Source organism: Monodon monoceros, unplaced genomic scaffold (assembly GCF_005190385.1).
Source record: "Monodon monoceros isolate NGI ecotype Baffin Bay Population unplaced genomic scaffold, NGI_Narwhal_1 Super_Scaffold_16, whole genome shotgun sequence".
Taxonomy (NCBI): domain Eukaryota; kingdom Metazoa; phylum Chordata; class Mammalia; order Artiodactyla; family Monodontidae; genus Monodon; species Monodon monoceros.
In genome coordinates this window covers 54,354,391-54,370,767 of record NW_021703772.1, presented here as the reverse complement: position 1 = coordinate 54,370,767, position 16,377 = coordinate 54,354,391, and the positions used below count along the sequence as shown (strand labels likewise).

Below are 16,377 nucleotides of genomic sequence, written 5' to 3'. Positions count from 1 at the left end.
TGAAAGAAGGGTAGGAGCTGACCTTTAACTTTTAAGGTGGTGCTGCTGCTTGCTCTGCCCGCTGCGTTGCAGGCCTCGCACGTGTAGTCTCCGCTGTCTTCTACACTGAGCGCGTGCATTTCCAATACCGCCACCGAGTCATGGAATGACATTCTGAATTTACTGCTCTCTTGAATTTCAGTCTCGTCCTTATACCATAAAACTTTGATTTCTGGAGACCCTCCTACTTTACATTCATATCTTGTAGATTCATCTTGTTTCATGATTCTTGAAGGTTCTAGCTTCTTAATGAACCTGGGGGGTTCTATGGAAGCAAGACAGAAAACACAAGGGAAGAGATGGGAAGACACATATAATTCAGGATGAAGTGAAAAATCAAACAGAGAGGTCTTTAGCTCTGGAAAACAAATTTGTTTGCTGCAGTTCAAGGAAGAATAGTTAGGTGAAACTTAACTAGAAAATTCCTATAAAATATATTTATTTTTGTAAGCACCCACATCAAATACTATTGCAAAAGGAAAGAGGAAGAGACATTAATCCCTTTTGTGCAATCCTCCTACCAGCAAAAGAATCACTTTGTGCAAGATCACAGTCAGTGTGTATCTGTTGGTGAAATCACACTACGGTTTACAGGGATTGAGAGAGTTTGATTACTTTCTTGTACGTGAACCAGTGCAGGATGGTCTATTTCCTGTGGCTGCAAAGATATCAGTTATGTACCATGAAGAGTCAGAGTAGCAAAATTGGGTTAGATATCTTAATATTTTAAAGTGCTATTTTCTCTCATAGGCCTTAAATAGATATTTCTTCAACCTTCATAATATCCCTTTGAAGTGGGGAGAGCGACTGCTTTCTTCATTAACTGAATCGAAAAATTCAAGTTTAGGGAGATAAAAATAATTAGCGATATATCACAGAGCACGTGGGCTGCTAAATCTAACTCTGTTTTAATTTGAAGTTATTTATAAACTATCACCATTAAAACCCTTAAAAATGCTCTCATGGGTTAGACCAGCAGCTCATTGAGTTAAATGTTTGATTTCTGACCACAGCAGCCTTGAACATGCTACAGAGAGACATGGTTGCCTTCCATGATGTCAGATATTGATGTACTCCCCAGTCCCCTGGCTTCCATTGTTATTTAAGTGGAGCTAGTAGAGGAAAAGAAGTTGACACAATCTGACTCTTCTTGAAGGGCTTGATAGTTTGGGGCTCTGCTAGCCCCTCGAGGAACAAAATCCATTAATTTATAAACTAATGTGGAAAGTAAGTCATTCGAGACAACTTCCTTTTACTGTCCTAAGATAATTTCTTTCAAACTTGGGTTTTCTTGCAATTTCAGCCTTTGAAAATGGACCTTCAGTCCATGTTTGACCAGTTTTATATTTTTTTAAATAAACATTATAAAAAACTTGCTCCCACTTAGAAGATCCTGGATCTATTCAATCACTTCCAATTCCTAGACCATAGTCCTAAACGTATCTTTCAAGCACACGCTTTCTCCTGTATTTTCAGATGTTGAAATGAGACCTTACTATTTCACTTGAACAAGTACCTTGTACACCCAGATGAGCAGAACAAGAGTCTTTTCCAGCGACGTTGCTTGCATAGCAAGTGTATTGCCCAGCATCGACTTTGCCTACTTTGAGAACCGTCAGAGTGGCAGTATTTTCAACCAAAGTCATCTTGTAGTTGCCTCCAGGGCGAATCTCTCGGTTATCTTTGGCCCAAGTGATCTTGATTGGTGCAGTTCCAGTTATGTGACATTTAAAAGAACCACTTTCTCCGAGAGCAAGATCTACTGACACAGGCTTTAGATCAAAGAAAGGAGGCACTTCATGGTCTGAAAAGAATGAAGACCAACATGGTGACTTCAGTTTTCATGCTCCCAGACGTGGAGCAGAAACTAAGTGGCACCAGACCTTTGGTGGCCCGGAGCAGTGAAACTGCTTTATGATGAAGAGGGTAATGTGATGAGCTACCCACCTAAGAGGATGAGCTTCGCACTGGATGAAGCTGTCCCAAGAGGATTAGAAGCAGAGCAATTGTACTGACCAACATGGCTCTGGTCAGTTTGCAAAATCTGAAGAGTTGCTACATTATGAACAAAAGATGTTTGCAAATTAGCATCGTCTTTCAAAAGCACCCCATCTTTGTACCAAGACACTTGAAGAGGTTCTGAGCCCTTGATGCGACATTCAAATGCAACTGGGAAGCCAAGGGTCTCCTGAACATCCTTCAGTTTTCTTGCAAAGGAAGGTGGAAGTTTGCGCTCTGGAAGGGAGTCACAGACAATCCTTATTTACAAGAGAGAAAACACCCGCAGCATACTTCAACCCATTAACATTGTGATGTTTTTAAGAAAGTGGATCTGTCAACACACAGCAAGACTTGTTAGGAGAACGATCATCACCTTTGATAACGAGCACAGCTGAGGAAGCCACTGCCCCCACGCTGTTTTCAGCCTTGCACGTGTATTCTCCCACGTCACTGGGATCCACTTTGTTGATTACTAAGGAGGCAACATTATTTCTGAATTGCATTTTATACGCAGGAGCCGATCGTAGCTTTGTGTGTTCTTTATACCAAGAAATTCTAATTTCTGGGGTTCCATCCACTTTACACTGTAAAGTTACAGGTTCTCCGACGGCTGCTTCCATGTGTTCCAGAGGCTCAATAAAATAAGGTGGTTCTGAGGTAGAAAGGATGGTAATCAATCAATCATACTAGCTAAAAGAGGATGTATTAAAAGAAAGAAAAGAGAGCAATAAGAAGAGGTAACTGTCAACACACCTAAGACAGATACCAGCGCTTCACAAATATCTTGACCGGCCTCATTTTCTATGAGGCAACTGTATTGTGCATAATCCTCTATTGTGCTATCAAGAATTTCTAGGATCGTAGATTTTTCCGTCATGGTAATGCTGCAATTCCGAGACTGTGTAAGGGGGAACTCATTCTTCATCCAGCTCACCGAGATGGGAGGTGTGCCGGTAAACGTGGCCTCGAGAACGATGGGGTTTCCTGTCTCGACGCTGAAATCAGCCAATCTTTTCACAAAGGTGGCTGGTTCTATAAGGAGAAAACAGCAGAGCAGAAGTGGCATCTTCAAATAAAGAATCAGAAAAGAATGCTAAAGATACATGTTTTGGAGAAAAGAGCAAACCTTTCACAAAAAGATGCGTGGTGCAGGAAGCACTGCCAGCGTCGTTAGCCACGAGGCAAGAATATTCCCCGCTTTGCAATGGCTCCACCTCAAACAATTCCAGTTCTGTGAAAAAATCTTCCAGAGAGATGCTGCATGACTCCCCTGACACCAGTTCCCTGCTGCCTTTAAACCATTTGACCTTGAAAGGCGGGGTGCCTCTAATGACACTGGTGAATGTGAGGCTCATTCCAGGGAGAACTTCCAAAGAATCAGGGGTTTGTTCAAAAGACGGTGGTTCTAGATACCCCAGGAGTGGGGGAGATCAAGAGAAAAAAGAAATCCAATTGAGCAGTGCTTTTGCTCCTCGAAGAAAAGGGAATTAAGACTACACACGAGGGCTTCCCGGGTGGCGCAGTGGTTGAGAATCTGCCTGCCAATGCAGGCCACACGGGTTCACGCCCTGGTCTGGGAAGATCCCACATGCCGTGGAGCAACTAGGCCCGTGAGCCACAACTACTGAGCTTGTACATCTGGAGCCTGTGCTCCACAACAAGAGAGGCCAGGATAGTGAGAGGCCCGCGCACCAAGATGAAGAGTGGCCCCCACTTGCCGCAACTAGAGAAAGCCCTCGCACAGAAACGAAGACCCAACACAGTCAAAAATAACAAATTAATTAATAATAATAAAAAAGACTACACACGAAGTAATGAGGTGGATAGACCTAGAGTCTGTCATACAGAGTGAAGTAAGTCAGAAAGAGAAAGACAAATACCGTATGCTAACACATATATATGGAATTTAAGAAAAAAAAATGTCATGAAGAACCTAGGGGTAAGACAGGAATAAAGACACAGACCTACTGGAGAACGGACTTGAGGATATGGGGAGGGGGAAGGGTGAACTGTGACAAAGCGAGAGAGAGGCATGGACATATATACACTACCAAACGTAAGGTACATAGCTAGTGGGAAGCATCCGCATAGCACAGGGATATCAGCTCGGTGCTTTGTGACCGCCTGGAGGGGTGGGATAGGGAGGGTGGGAGGGAGGGAGACGCAAGAGGGAAGAGATATGGGAACATATGTATATGTATAACTGATTCACTTTGTTATAAAGCAGAAACTAACACACCATTGTAAAGCAATTATACCCCAATAAAGATGTTAAAAAACAAACAAACAAACAAACAAAAAAACTACACACGAAGACAAAATAAAGAAATCCCCTGTGAGGCAGTCACTAAGTCAAGCAGCAGCCTGGTGCCTGTGCACTGACCTTGGACAGTCAGGACGGCCGAGCATTCGTCTGACCCAGCCACGTTGGTGGCCACGCACGTGTATGTGCCTGTATCAGAGGGCTCCAAGAAGCTCAGATTCAAAGTACAGACGTTTTCCGAAAAGCTGGACTGGCATTTAGGCCCACTAACGATCTCATTTCCATCCTGAAACCAGCCCACGGAGATGGGCGCGGAGCCGGAGACTCTGCACTCCAAAACCGCCGAGGCCCCCAGGATGGCGTTGGTGTCCTTCAACTTGCGGATGAAGGAAGGAGGCACGACTCGATCTACGTGGAGAAAGGTAGTTTTCCGTTGAAAGAGAAGCCTTATTTTCTACCCCAGGAAAAACGGTATATTCACAAAAACCTCATACTACTCACCCGAAACATGGACAGACACAGTGCAGTTACTTTTACCAACACTGTTTTTCACTTCAAAGCTATATAACCCCTTGTCACTCATTTCTGCACAAGGGATTTTAAGTGAAGCCACTTTGTTGATGAATGTGATGTGATGTTTGCTGTCTGCAGATAATTCTCTCCCATCTTTGAACCACTTGGCTGAAAGTTCTGGTGTCCCAGCCACTGCACACTCTAATGCAAAAGGATTTCCGGTAGTGACAGTCATGGGTTCTGGTTTCTCTATGATTCTGGCTGGTTCTGAAAGAAGTATATTGCATTGAACACAAAGTCTTCTTTCAAACTAAGAGTGTAATCAGTATATTATTGGCTAAGAGTAATATGTGCAGGCAACGATCATGGGTCAATCAACCTGATTTTTTTCTCAGGCTGTACTTTGTTACTAACCTAGGACAGTCAAGACTGCTGAACACTCTCTCATTCCGGCATCGTTTCTGATCTGGCACACATATTTTCCAGAGTTAGATGCTTCTGGGCTTCCGAGTTGGAGTGTTGCAACGTTATCAATGAATGAAATCCTAGTGTTTTCACTCTCTCTGATAATGTCACCTTTATCTTTCAGCCAGACGACAGCAATGGGCTGGAAGCCTTCCACTACGGCCCGTAACTCAACGGCATCCCCAGCAAGGGTTGAGGTGTCACTTAGCTTCTTCACAAACCGTGGGGGTTCTAATGAAAGAAATTTGTGGTTAGAGAAAAAAGATGAGAATCACAGCCACATACATTATTGGTCAAGCAAGAAAAGATGAAAGCAAGAGATAAATATTTTTGTGCCCATGGATACAAACCTTTGAACTTGACAGTGCAAACACATGTGTCACTTCCCACCTCATTAGCAGCTTTGCAGTGATATTCTCCTACATCGGCAGCTTCCAGATTAAGGATGTGGAGACTTGTATCAAAATTTTTCGAAGTGATTTTAAATTTCTTGCTGCTCCGAACTTGCTTTCGATCTTTAACCCACACCACTTCAAATGGGGGGGTTCCCGAAATTTCACATTGGAAGATAACATCAGAACCTTTAAGGGCTCCTACTGGAGAAGGCTTCTGGGTGAAAACAGGAGGTGCTACCAGAAGAAAAGAAGATAAGCAATGAGAGCATTTGCCTAATGAAAGGGAAAAAATATTTTAGAGTCTAAATCGTTGAGTGCCTGGTGTGACCATATGACAGTATACTAACATAAGAAATGACTCATCATAAAAACTAGTTTAAGAATTGCAAGCAAATCCCCTTAACTAGCCTTTTTATTTTGGAGCTCAGAACATTGCTGAGAAAGAATCCAGATCAGAGAAGAAGGAAGAAAGAAAGCAGCTTAGCATGTCTAACCTTTAATCGTCAGGGCTGTGCTGCAGCTGGCGTCCCCAACACCGTTATGGGCTTCACAGATATAGTCCCCACTATCCTCTGTGCTGGCTTCATTGATGGTGAGCGATGCCACAGAATCCATGAATGACATGTTGTATTTCCAACTTTCATGAAGTTCACCGTCATTTCGGAACCACAAAACTTTGATTTCCGGGGAACCGCTTATTTTACATTCCAGTTTGGTGGATTCTCCCTGCTTTGCAACTTTTGAAGCTTCTAATTTCTTAACAAACTTTGGAGGTTCTAGTAAGTCAAAGGAAAGAAACAGCTTACGTTTGTAGCTGAAGAGTCCATAAATACATTTTTAATCTGTTTTATTAGTAAGAATATATGTACTTTCTGAGAGTTTTGTGGTAAAATACATTTATCTTTTCTATTAAATAAACTTTTAATATTTTAATAGAGAATTTAATTGGCAAGTTAATCTTTGTAGTTTGGATACGGAAACTAAAACATGTAAGTTAACGTATTATAGAGGTATTTGATCAAAATGGTAAGTCAGAATGCCACATAATAGGAAAGAGTGAAAAAAGAGAGAGTTGAAACAACATTTAACAAATTTCAATTAAACAACCCTCTGATAAGACTACCCTTAGAGATACACTAACTTAAAGAACAAAATAAAGAGAAAACAGAACTTCGATGAATGTTGCCTCCACCACTAACATACAAATTCCAACATGATCCAGTTACTTTATCCCGAACATTTACAAACTAAAGAAACTTTTCAAAGAAAATTACACAACATGGGAAAGAACGATACTGGTAAATGCCATGTGAAGATACCTTTTACACTGAGTTGAGCTGAGCACATGTCTTTGCCAACATCGTTGGTTGCTTGGCAAGTATACTGACCAGAGTCTCCTTTGCCTACTTTAAGAATTCTCAAATGGGGAGTGTTTCCCACACATGTAATTGTGTAGTTTCCTCCAGGACGGATTTCCTTGTTATCTTTTGACCAAGTAATTCGCATTGGTTGAGCACCAGTAACATGACACTCAAAGTCAGCACTTTCCCCAGCAATAATATCTATAGATACAGGCTTGATGTCAAAGAAGGGGGACTTCTTAGGTTCTGAAAGATGAGAAGAAAAGGCAACATGGGTTTTTTTTCTCTTTTTTATTGGCCATTTCTACTTTGACAATGACTAAGAAGTTATGGTTTGCAAAGAGAGAGAGTAACATAGGAACAAACCTCTTGCTGTCAGTCTAGCACTGGAAGACGCTGTTCCAAGTGAATTAGAAGCTGAGCAGGAGTACTGGCCAGAGTGACTCAAGTCTGTTTGCAAAATTTTTAAAGTTGCCACATTATCTACAAATGATGTCTGTAGATTTTCATCATCTCGTAAAAGTACCCCATCTCTATACCAGCACACTTGGATGGGTGCGGAGCCATTCAGTCGACAAGTGAGGGTAACTGGTAACCCAACAGTTTGTTCGATATCCTTTAATTGCCTTGCAAAGGAAGGTGGGAGCTGGGACTCTGTTGGGAGACAAGTAATACTTGAGGCATTAGTAGATGAAATAAAAATTTCCCCATAAAGATAAGAGTGAAGACAAGGAAAAAAGAAACTTCTTAATTTCTAAAATAATATCATCACCTTGAATTCTGAAGACAGCCTTAGAAGAAGCAGTCCCTATACTGTTTTCTGCTTTACATGTGTATTCTCCACTGTCATTGATGTTCACTTTATTAAAAACAAGTGTGGCCACATTGTTTGTAAAATAGGTCCTGTATTCAGGAGTTGACCGTAACTTGGTATCGCCTTTGTACCAAGACACTGTAACTTCTGGTGTCCCAGCAACTTGGCATTGTAAAGAAACCGAATCTCCAACTGATGCCTCCAGAGGCTTCAGTTCGGTAACAAAATAAGGTGGTTCTAAAGAAGAAAGATTCACAGTCAGCAACTGGAATTAAAGAAAAGCACACAAACCATGCCTCATGTTAGACAAATGCCAATCATTTGAGAATAAGAAACACACCTAATATAGATACCAGAGCTTCACAAACATCCCTTCCTGCCTCGTTTTCAATCTCGCAAGAATACTGTCCTGCATCTCCTTTTGTGCTATTCAGAATTTCCAGGATGCAGGTCTTCTCTGTTGTGACTATGTTGCATTTTTCAGATGGTGTAATGTTCACACCAGCCTTTTTCCAGGTAACTGAAATGGGGAGTGTTCCAGTGTAGGTGCTCTCCAGAATGATGGACTTCCCTGGCTCTACAGAGTGACCACTTAATTTCTTCACAAATACAGCTGGTTCTGGGGAGTGACAAAGCACAGCAGTTAAACACAGTGAAAACACAAACAAAGATGTCCCTTAAAAAGTAGGAAGCACAAATGCACTGGAGCAAACCTTTTACAAAGAGACGGGTAGTGCAGGATGTTTGGCCGGCATTGTTAGAAACCACACAGGTATATTCCCCACTCTGAGATGTGTCGACATTAAATAATTCCAGTTCTGCTACGGTGTCTTCAAAATAGATGTTACATCTGTCTCCTTTCACCAGTTCTCTGGCACCTCTGAACCAGCCAACCTTGAACGGAGGTGTTCCTCTAATGACACTTGTGAAGGTGATGTTTTTGCCTGGTAGTACTTCCAAAGGTTCAGGTTCCTTCACAAAAGAGGGTGGTTCTACACAGACAAGGAGGACAATGATAAGATCCTGTAAGCATCGAATTTAGTTGCAATTTTGAATCAAAAAGAAGAGCACTTTTGAATGTGTGTCAACCTGGATATGTACCCAAAGAGGAACTCATAAGAAAGGGTGTGAGCGTCTAACACTGACCTTGTACAGCCAACACAGCACAGCATTCATCAGACCCAGCGACATTAGCAGCCATGCATGTGTAATTGCCCATGTCCGATGAGTCCAGAGAATTCAGCTGCAATGCGCAGACATTATCTGAAAACGTAGTTTGGTACTTTGCTCCACTGACAATCTTGGTTTCCTCATGAAACCAGGCAACAGAGATAGGCGATGATCCAGCTACTTTGCACTCCAAGATGCAAGATGTACCCAGGACCCCAACTGTATCTTTCAGACTTCGTGTGAAAGAGGGAGGAACCATTCGGTCTGCATGAGGAGAGGCAAGAGACTCGTGGTTTGAAAGAATAGAAGACACTTGAGAGAAGAAAGCGTGTGAAAGGAATTTGCTTAAGCAATGGGAAGGACATATCCGAACTAACCTGAAACATCAACCACAGCCGTGCAGCTGCTTTTTCCGACATTATTTTGAACCTGGAAAGTGTATGTGCCTGCATCTTGCTTTTCAACGGAGAGAATCTTTAAGGAAGAGATTTTGTTGTAGAAGCTAAATTTGTGTTTTTGGCTGCTGGTCAACAGCTTTCCATCCTTGTACCATTCGACTGAGAGTTCAGGAGTGCCAGCCACCTTACACTCCAGAGTGCACGTTTCTCCTGCAGTCACTGCCATCGAACTTGCCTTCTCGACAATGACCGCAGGCTCTGAAATAAAATGTGATAGCCATCTGTCAAAGCCTGTTAACTTTACCTTGCTTCTACTATCAAATTCATTAACACTGTTTCTTCCAATGATATGGATATCTTAGGGCTCTCTCTCTCTCTCTCTTTCTCTAGACCTTAAAATGTGATTCCATAATTACACACTGTCACGAAATTATACGAGTTATTATTAAGAAATATGTTGGTGCATTAGTTGACTTCCAAAACAATTCAATGTACAAATCAATGTTGATATATATTGATTTGCACTTGACCCTCTCTAGAACAAAGCCTACATGTTGTTATGAATTACTCAGTATTTCTGTTCTACTTTAAGGTGCTAAAGACAGTTTTTTGAAAGTTGTTATCCAAACAATGGCAAAATTGAAAATGAATATGCCCAAAGATGAAAGTGCAAGTCGTTCCTATCAAACTTTGATCTTTGGAGTTCTTGTCAGCTTTAACAACTATTACTTTCGGAAAAAATTTCCTTGTAGCATATGCTGGGCTCCCAATTTTTTCATGCTTCAACAAAAGATTGTCATGATTACATCTCCTAACCCATCAAGAAAATAATAAGAGACGGCTCATTTTTGTTAGGCTCACAGACACAGAAAAGAATGTTTGAAAGGTCCTTTCCCGTAAACCTTTGAAATGGGTGACGACTGACATAGTTCTAGAAATTCAAAACAGGAGACTCTACCAGTATCTCTTAGTAAGTCATCTCAGCGTTTGGCACCTCCTTGTATCAAGGAACTATCACACCATATTGTACCAACCTAAAACAGTCAACGTGGCCATGTTCTCCCTCATTCCACCATCATTCTTGATTTGGCAGATATACTTCCCAGCATTAGCTGGCTCTGCTTTTGCAAACTGCAGAGTTGCAACATTTTCCACAAATGTAATTCTGATGTTTTCACTTTCTCTAATCACTTCTTCCTTTTCTTTAAGCCACTGGACAGAAATAGGCTGGGTGCCTTCTATAGATGCTTGTAACTCAGCGGGCTCACCAGCTACAACCGTGAGGCTGTTCAGTTTGGAGACAAATCTTGGTGGTTCTGAAGAGGGAAAGACGGATGGAGATTGTTGGAAAGATTGTCGAGATAATGGAAGAGAGAAAACAAATAAGCATTTTGCACGTTCCTGCCATTTCTGCCATGAGTAGGAAATAATGCATACCTTTTAATTTTACAGTACAAATGCAGGTATCACTTCCTACTTCATTCTGTACTTTGCAGTGGTATTCACCAATATCTGAAGTGTTGACACTGAGAATGTGAATACTTGCATGGAAATTTTTGGATGCGATCTTGTATTTCTTGCTACTTCGGAGTTGTCGCTTATCTTTGTACCAAACCACCTCAAATGGTGGTGTTCCTAAAAGTTCACATTCAAGACTAACTTCAGCATCTTTAAGGGTTTCTACCACAGGAGGGAAGCTGCTAAAAACAGGTGGTTCTGTAAAAAACAAGAATTCCTCATGAACTGGGATACTTAACTTCATATTTTTATTTCTTTGTTTTTAAATTGGAAGAATGAGTCAAGATACTATAATAGGTCTAGCACTATCACTTTAGGAGTAACAGCTTCAGAGAAGCCATCAGCCTTTACAAAATCACTCTGCTTCACTGGCCGAGAACCTGGGCTAGACCTCAGGTGACCTTACTGAGCAGTTCGACATTCTGTCTACTACACCTTACTACTTTTTCTGGGACTATAAAGATTGATGCACAAAACTGTAAAGCAAAACAAAACAATAACCAAACAAACCCCCAAACCCAAGTGTAAGAATCAATATGATTTGCATGAGGTACGGAGTCCTGACTTCAGGGATGAAATTTTTTGTATACACATTACAATTGGGACACTTGGAAGTTATCACAACATTTGTGCTCTAAGTCTTCCATGTCAACAAATGGTTTTTGCAATAATCGCCTTACAATATGACAAACTTGGACTTTGTGAAAAAAATCCTGGAAAATACTAGTACTATTTGCAACAAAGTATAGTGATATAATTTAAAAAAATAGGAACTGACATTTGAGAGAGAAAAATATACATAATTGTCCTGTTGTAAATGTAAGGTTAAAATCTGTATTGCTTGAACCTTGTATATATGTGGTAAATATTCCTTGCTTTTAATGATAAAGATTATAGTGAGGATGATGATATACTTATAAGTTGATTGAAGGCAAAAATTAATTTTAAAATGCCCACTTTGTTTTTTTGAGCATTTTGGAAACATCAAATTTGAACTGCTTGGCTAATATGCTGAGGTGAGTAGAATTACGACATTGGAATAACAAGAAAAATATCTCAGAATGATTGTCTGCGTGTAGACAAATCTTAAGAAGAAAAAACATCTAAAAATGGAAATAATACTAGTTTGGGAAAATGTTCTATGATCTCAAATGGAAGCTAAAAATGACAGCAAAAGAATGAAGAGCTATGATAGCCCGGGGAGAAGAAGGTGGGTTTCAGGTAATGAGGAACAGAGGAAAGAGGTTTCTACCTTTTACTATAACATTGGTACTGCAGCTTGTGCTGCCAGCAGCGTTCTGAGCCTCACAAATGAAATCCCCACTGTCCTCAGTACCAAGACTATTCATCTGTATGACGGCCACTGAATCAATGAAAGCCATTCTATATTTATCACTGGCTGGGAGTTCATGTTCATTTCTGTACCACACAACTCTGATGTCTGGGGATCCAGCTATCTTGCATTCAAGTCGTGCTGAGTCACCTGCTTTCACTAGTTTGGTTGCTTCTAGTTTCTTTGCAAACTTTGGTGGTTCTAGAGAGTGAAGAAAAGAGGAGATTTATGAGGGAACAGAGCAGGTATAAATAACGAACTTCAATTAGGTCCTACATAGGAAAGAGAAAAACATGAACAATGCCTGGCAAACAGCGTGTACCGTGTTAGAAAGAAGGGTACTTTCTTGACTGGGTACATATATTGTAAAAGATTACAGAAAGGACAGGAGCCACAGGTCAGACAGAAACATAAAACAATCAAACTGGCACACCTGTCACAAGCAACACTGTGGTACAAGAGTCGCTACCAACATCGTTGGTAACTTGGCAAGTATATTGTCCAGTCTTGGAAGCATCCACTGAATAGAGATTTAAGAAGGTAGTTGAGCCTTCTAAGCCAATGAAATATTTAGGTCCAGAGGCAAGCTCCACATCATCCTTAAACCACTTTACTTTAAACGGTGGTGTTCCTTTTAGTATAGCTTTAAATTCCACTGTAGAATCAGGTATGGCTTGTTGTCGCCCAGGTTTCACTAGGAAACTTGGTGGTTCTATAGATTTTAAGAGAAATACATATAATTAAGTTCCTTGTTGTTGGGTTATTTTGACAGTTTTATGGACATATTAAAAAACATTACTGAAAAGAGGTAATGACTGAATATTTCTTGAACTCAACATATATGTATCTAAAGAAACAGAATTATGGAGACTTTTAGTTTTAAAGGACTCCAGAAAAGAGTGCTACATTTGAAAAGCTATCGCAGAAAAGGGTCAGAAAGAGGTAAAGAAATTCTAACCTTTTACAGTTAAGATGCCACTGCATGCCTCGCTCCCTGCTACATTTGAGACTTTGCATGTGTAATTCGCAGTATCTTCTAATTCCAGATTACTAACGTCCAGCGACACAGTGTTTTCATGACAGACGAGCCTGTATTTTGCACTTGTAGTTATCTCTTTTCCATCCTTAAACCACTGAGCACTAATAGGGAGTGAGCCAGAAACCTTGCACTCCATATGGATGGAAGAGCCTAGAACTTTATCCATTTTGCTTAATTTTTTGGTGAATGATGGAGGAATATTTTGATCTGTCCAATGCAAACAACAAAACACATCCATTAATATGTTGCCATTTGTTTACCAAGGACAATAATATACATAAGGGAAGCTGACTGGGGCCAAGATACAAACCTAGCACTCTCAGGTAGGTGTCACAGCTACTGCTTCCAAAGTCATTTTCCACCTTGAAAGTATACGCCCCGCTATCTTGCTTCATTACTGACTGAATCCTAAAACTGGCCACGTTATTTTCAAAACTCATTGAAAAATATCTACTGGGCATCATTTGTTTCCCATCTTTAAACCACTTCACTATGAGTTCTGGTGTTCCGGCCACAAGACACTCCAAGGTCACGGGGTCTTTTTCAGTGACATCAACAGACTTAGGTTTCTCTAGGATCTGAGCGGGTTCTGTAGTAAGAATGAAAACGTGGATGAGTTGCATTAATAATTCCATGAATCCAAGGAACTGCTTGTGAAATTGTCTTCACAGAATAACTCTTGAAAGGGGTTAGCTTACACACCTTGTACTAAAAGGAAAGCATAACACCTCTCAACTCCTGACTCGTTCTTGGCTTGACACGTGTACCTCCCACTGTGTCCATTATCCACAGATCTGATTTGAACTGTGGCCACATTGTTCACAAAGGAGATGTGAACATTATCATCTTCATCCAGAATCTGATCATCCTTGAGCCAGGTTATAAAAATGGGAGGAGAGCCCACCACAGTGCTCTGAAAGGTGGCAGAACTTTTCAAGACAGTAGTGACGTTTTCTATCTTCTTAGTGAACGAGGGTGGCTCTGTGATTAAAGTAGAGAGTGTGAAAAGAAGAGGTATATTTGAACTCCTCCCCATCATACAAGGTTAAAGAGCATTACAGAATTTGTATCAGGTAGCCTGCTCCTTGTGTGTCTAACTGACCTTTCAGAGAGACTCTAGCACTACAAGAACAGCTGCCGCCTTCGTTGGATACGATGCACTGGTATTCACCAGTGTCTGAGGGGTCACACTTGTTGATATTGAGATTAAACACTGACACTCTGTCAGTCAGCGTATACTTTTTGCTGCTTCGAATTTCCTTGTTATTCTTCAGCCAAGTGACTTCAAATGGAGATGTTCCCATAACTTCACACTCCAGCTCCACGTCACTATCTTTGACTACTTCCGCGGGTTTCAGCTCCCTAATAATGGTGGGAGGTTCTAAAGATTCAAAAGGAAGACAGAGAATAGCTCACTCAGAGGAAGACCCGAGGACTAGCCAGCAGCACAGCCAGAAAGGAGAGAAGATGCAGTAACGAACCTTTCACTTTTAACTCAATGCTGCAGCTTGCCGTGCCAGCGTCGTTACGAGCTTCACAGACGTAAGTCCCACTGTGTTCTACCCTGGCACCAGAAATTTGGAAAGTGGCTAAACCACCAGTGAAGGAAATGCCATGTTTCTCAATGGCTGTTATTTCATTCCCGTCCAGATACCAAGAAACTCTGATTTCAGGAGTGCCTGTTATCTGGCATTCAAATGTCATGGATTGTCCGTTCCTCAGCACTAGGACTGGGCTGGGCTTCTTAATGAAGTGAGGAGGTTCTAAAGATGGGGGAAAACATGTGATATTGAACATTTTTTAACCCAAAGGCCAATGAGAATCGTTTTCTTAGGCCTCTTCCCTCCCTCCAAGAAAATCTAGGCAAGCAAGACAATGAGAAAATGTAGAGACCAGACCTTTGACAAAGAGAGTGGCTTTACTGGTTGCTATGCCAACATCGTTGCTCAGCTGGCAAATGTACGTCCCCAAATCGGCAGCTTTGGCTGAAAAGAGCTCTAGAATGGTGGAGGTGTCATCCTTCCAAACTGAGCGAGCTGCTCCCGAGTGCAACTCTTTGTTATCTTTAAACCATTTTATTGTCATGGGTGCAGTGCCACCCACAAGCGCCTTTAATTGAACCCTTGTATTGGGATTGACATCTTGTGACTGTGGCTTTTCCAGGAAGTAAGGGGGTTCTGGGGTGAAAGAAAAAGAAGCAAAAGGGGGAAGGAATGGTTTATTTTAGAATGATCAGTCAAGGTAAGAATTAAGAAATGAGAGAGCAATAAGTTCTTGAGAGGCGGGGATAAAAATTGCCAACCTTTGACTGTCAGATGGCCGCTGCACTGGTTGTGTCCTGCCTGATTAGTGGCAGAACAAGTGTAGGTTCCACTATCTGTACCTTCCAGCTGACTGATTTCCAAGAAGGCAGTATTGTCATGAAAAGAGAATTTGTATTTTTCACTAGCTGTTATTTCTTGGTCGTCTTTGAACCACTGGATGCTCATGGGATGTGACCCAGCCACTATACATTCTAAGTCAATAAAAGACCCTTTAATGCTGTCCATTTTCTTCAACCTTTTGGTGAATGAGGGAGGTATGATAAGATCTATGCAATGAAAAAGAAAAAAAATGGTCAATCTACCAATTTTTATTTTCTCTAGAATTGTAAGAGATGAAGGAGCACAGAAATGCCCAGTTTCTCCCCATAGAAAAGCTGTACCAACCTAATACATTAATGCTAGCCTTGCAGCTGCTCCTCCCGACATCATTTTGGACTTCGAAAGTATATTCTCCACTATCTCTCTTTTCTGTAGAAATAATCTTCAGTATAGAGACCGTGTCAGTGATACTGATTTTATATTTTTGGCCCAGGGTCAGTTCTTGGCCATCTTTAAACCATTTGGCTGTAATCTCCTTAGTCCCCGAAAATTTAACCTGCAAAGTGGCTGGGTCTCTTTGGGTGACATCTATAGACACAGCCTCCTCAATGATTGTTGCAGGTTCTGTAGAAAACAAAGGGATAGGTGTGGGTTGTGAACTGCTCTGCTGAAAGGCTTACATCTGCATTTTTCCCTGAAACCCAT

At 41.2% G+C, this 16,377-nt stretch overlaps 1 protein-coding gene across 1 annotated transcript in view; it reads right to left on the bottom strand.

Moving 5' to 3' along the window:
• The window catches only part of TTN (titin), a 277,521-nt gene that overhangs the window by 179,332 nt on the left and 81,812 nt on the right, over nt 1-16,377 (bottom strand). The window contains exons 58-87 of the mRNA XM_029224548.1: nt 16,018-16,296; nt 15,612-15,899; nt 15,208-15,486; nt 14,791-15,072; nt 14,412-14,690; nt 14,012-14,290; nt 13,620-13,898; nt 13,229-13,516; nt 12,704-12,982; nt 12,190-12,471; nt 10,857-11,135; nt 10,454-10,735; nt 9,399-9,677; nt 8,998-9,285; nt 8,565-8,843; nt 8,192-8,470; nt 7,810-8,088; nt 7,404-7,691; nt 6,996-7,283; nt 6,171-6,452; nt 5,632-5,910; nt 5,231-5,512; nt 4,805-5,083; nt 4,424-4,711; nt 3,167-3,445; nt 2,794-3,072; nt 2,414-2,692; nt 1,987-2,274; nt 1,556-1,843; nt 23-304 (exon numbers count right to left, since the gene is read on the bottom strand). Of these exons, the coding sequence (XP_029080381.1) occupies nt 23-304; nt 1,556-1,843; nt 1,987-2,274; nt 2,414-2,692; nt 2,794-3,072; nt 3,167-3,445; nt 4,424-4,711; nt 4,805-5,083; nt 5,231-5,512; nt 5,632-5,910; nt 6,171-6,452; nt 6,996-7,283; nt 7,404-7,691; nt 7,810-8,088; nt 8,192-8,470; nt 8,565-8,843; nt 8,998-9,285; nt 9,399-9,677; nt 10,454-10,735; nt 10,857-11,135; nt 12,190-12,471; nt 12,704-12,982; nt 13,229-13,516; nt 13,620-13,898; nt 14,012-14,290; nt 14,412-14,690; nt 14,791-15,072; nt 15,208-15,486; nt 15,612-15,899; nt 16,018-16,296 (8,460 nt within the window). The remainder of the gene's footprint in view (nt 1-22; nt 305-1,555; nt 1,844-1,986; nt 2,275-2,413; nt 2,693-2,793; nt 3,073-3,166; nt 3,446-4,423; nt 4,712-4,804; nt 5,084-5,230; nt 5,513-5,631; nt 5,911-6,170; nt 6,453-6,995; nt 7,284-7,403; nt 7,692-7,809; nt 8,089-8,191; nt 8,471-8,564; nt 8,844-8,997; nt 9,286-9,398; nt 9,678-10,453; nt 10,736-10,856; nt 11,136-12,189; nt 12,472-12,703; nt 12,983-13,228; nt 13,517-13,619; nt 13,899-14,011; nt 14,291-14,411; nt 14,691-14,790; nt 15,073-15,207; nt 15,487-15,611; nt 15,900-16,017; nt 16,297-16,377) is intronic.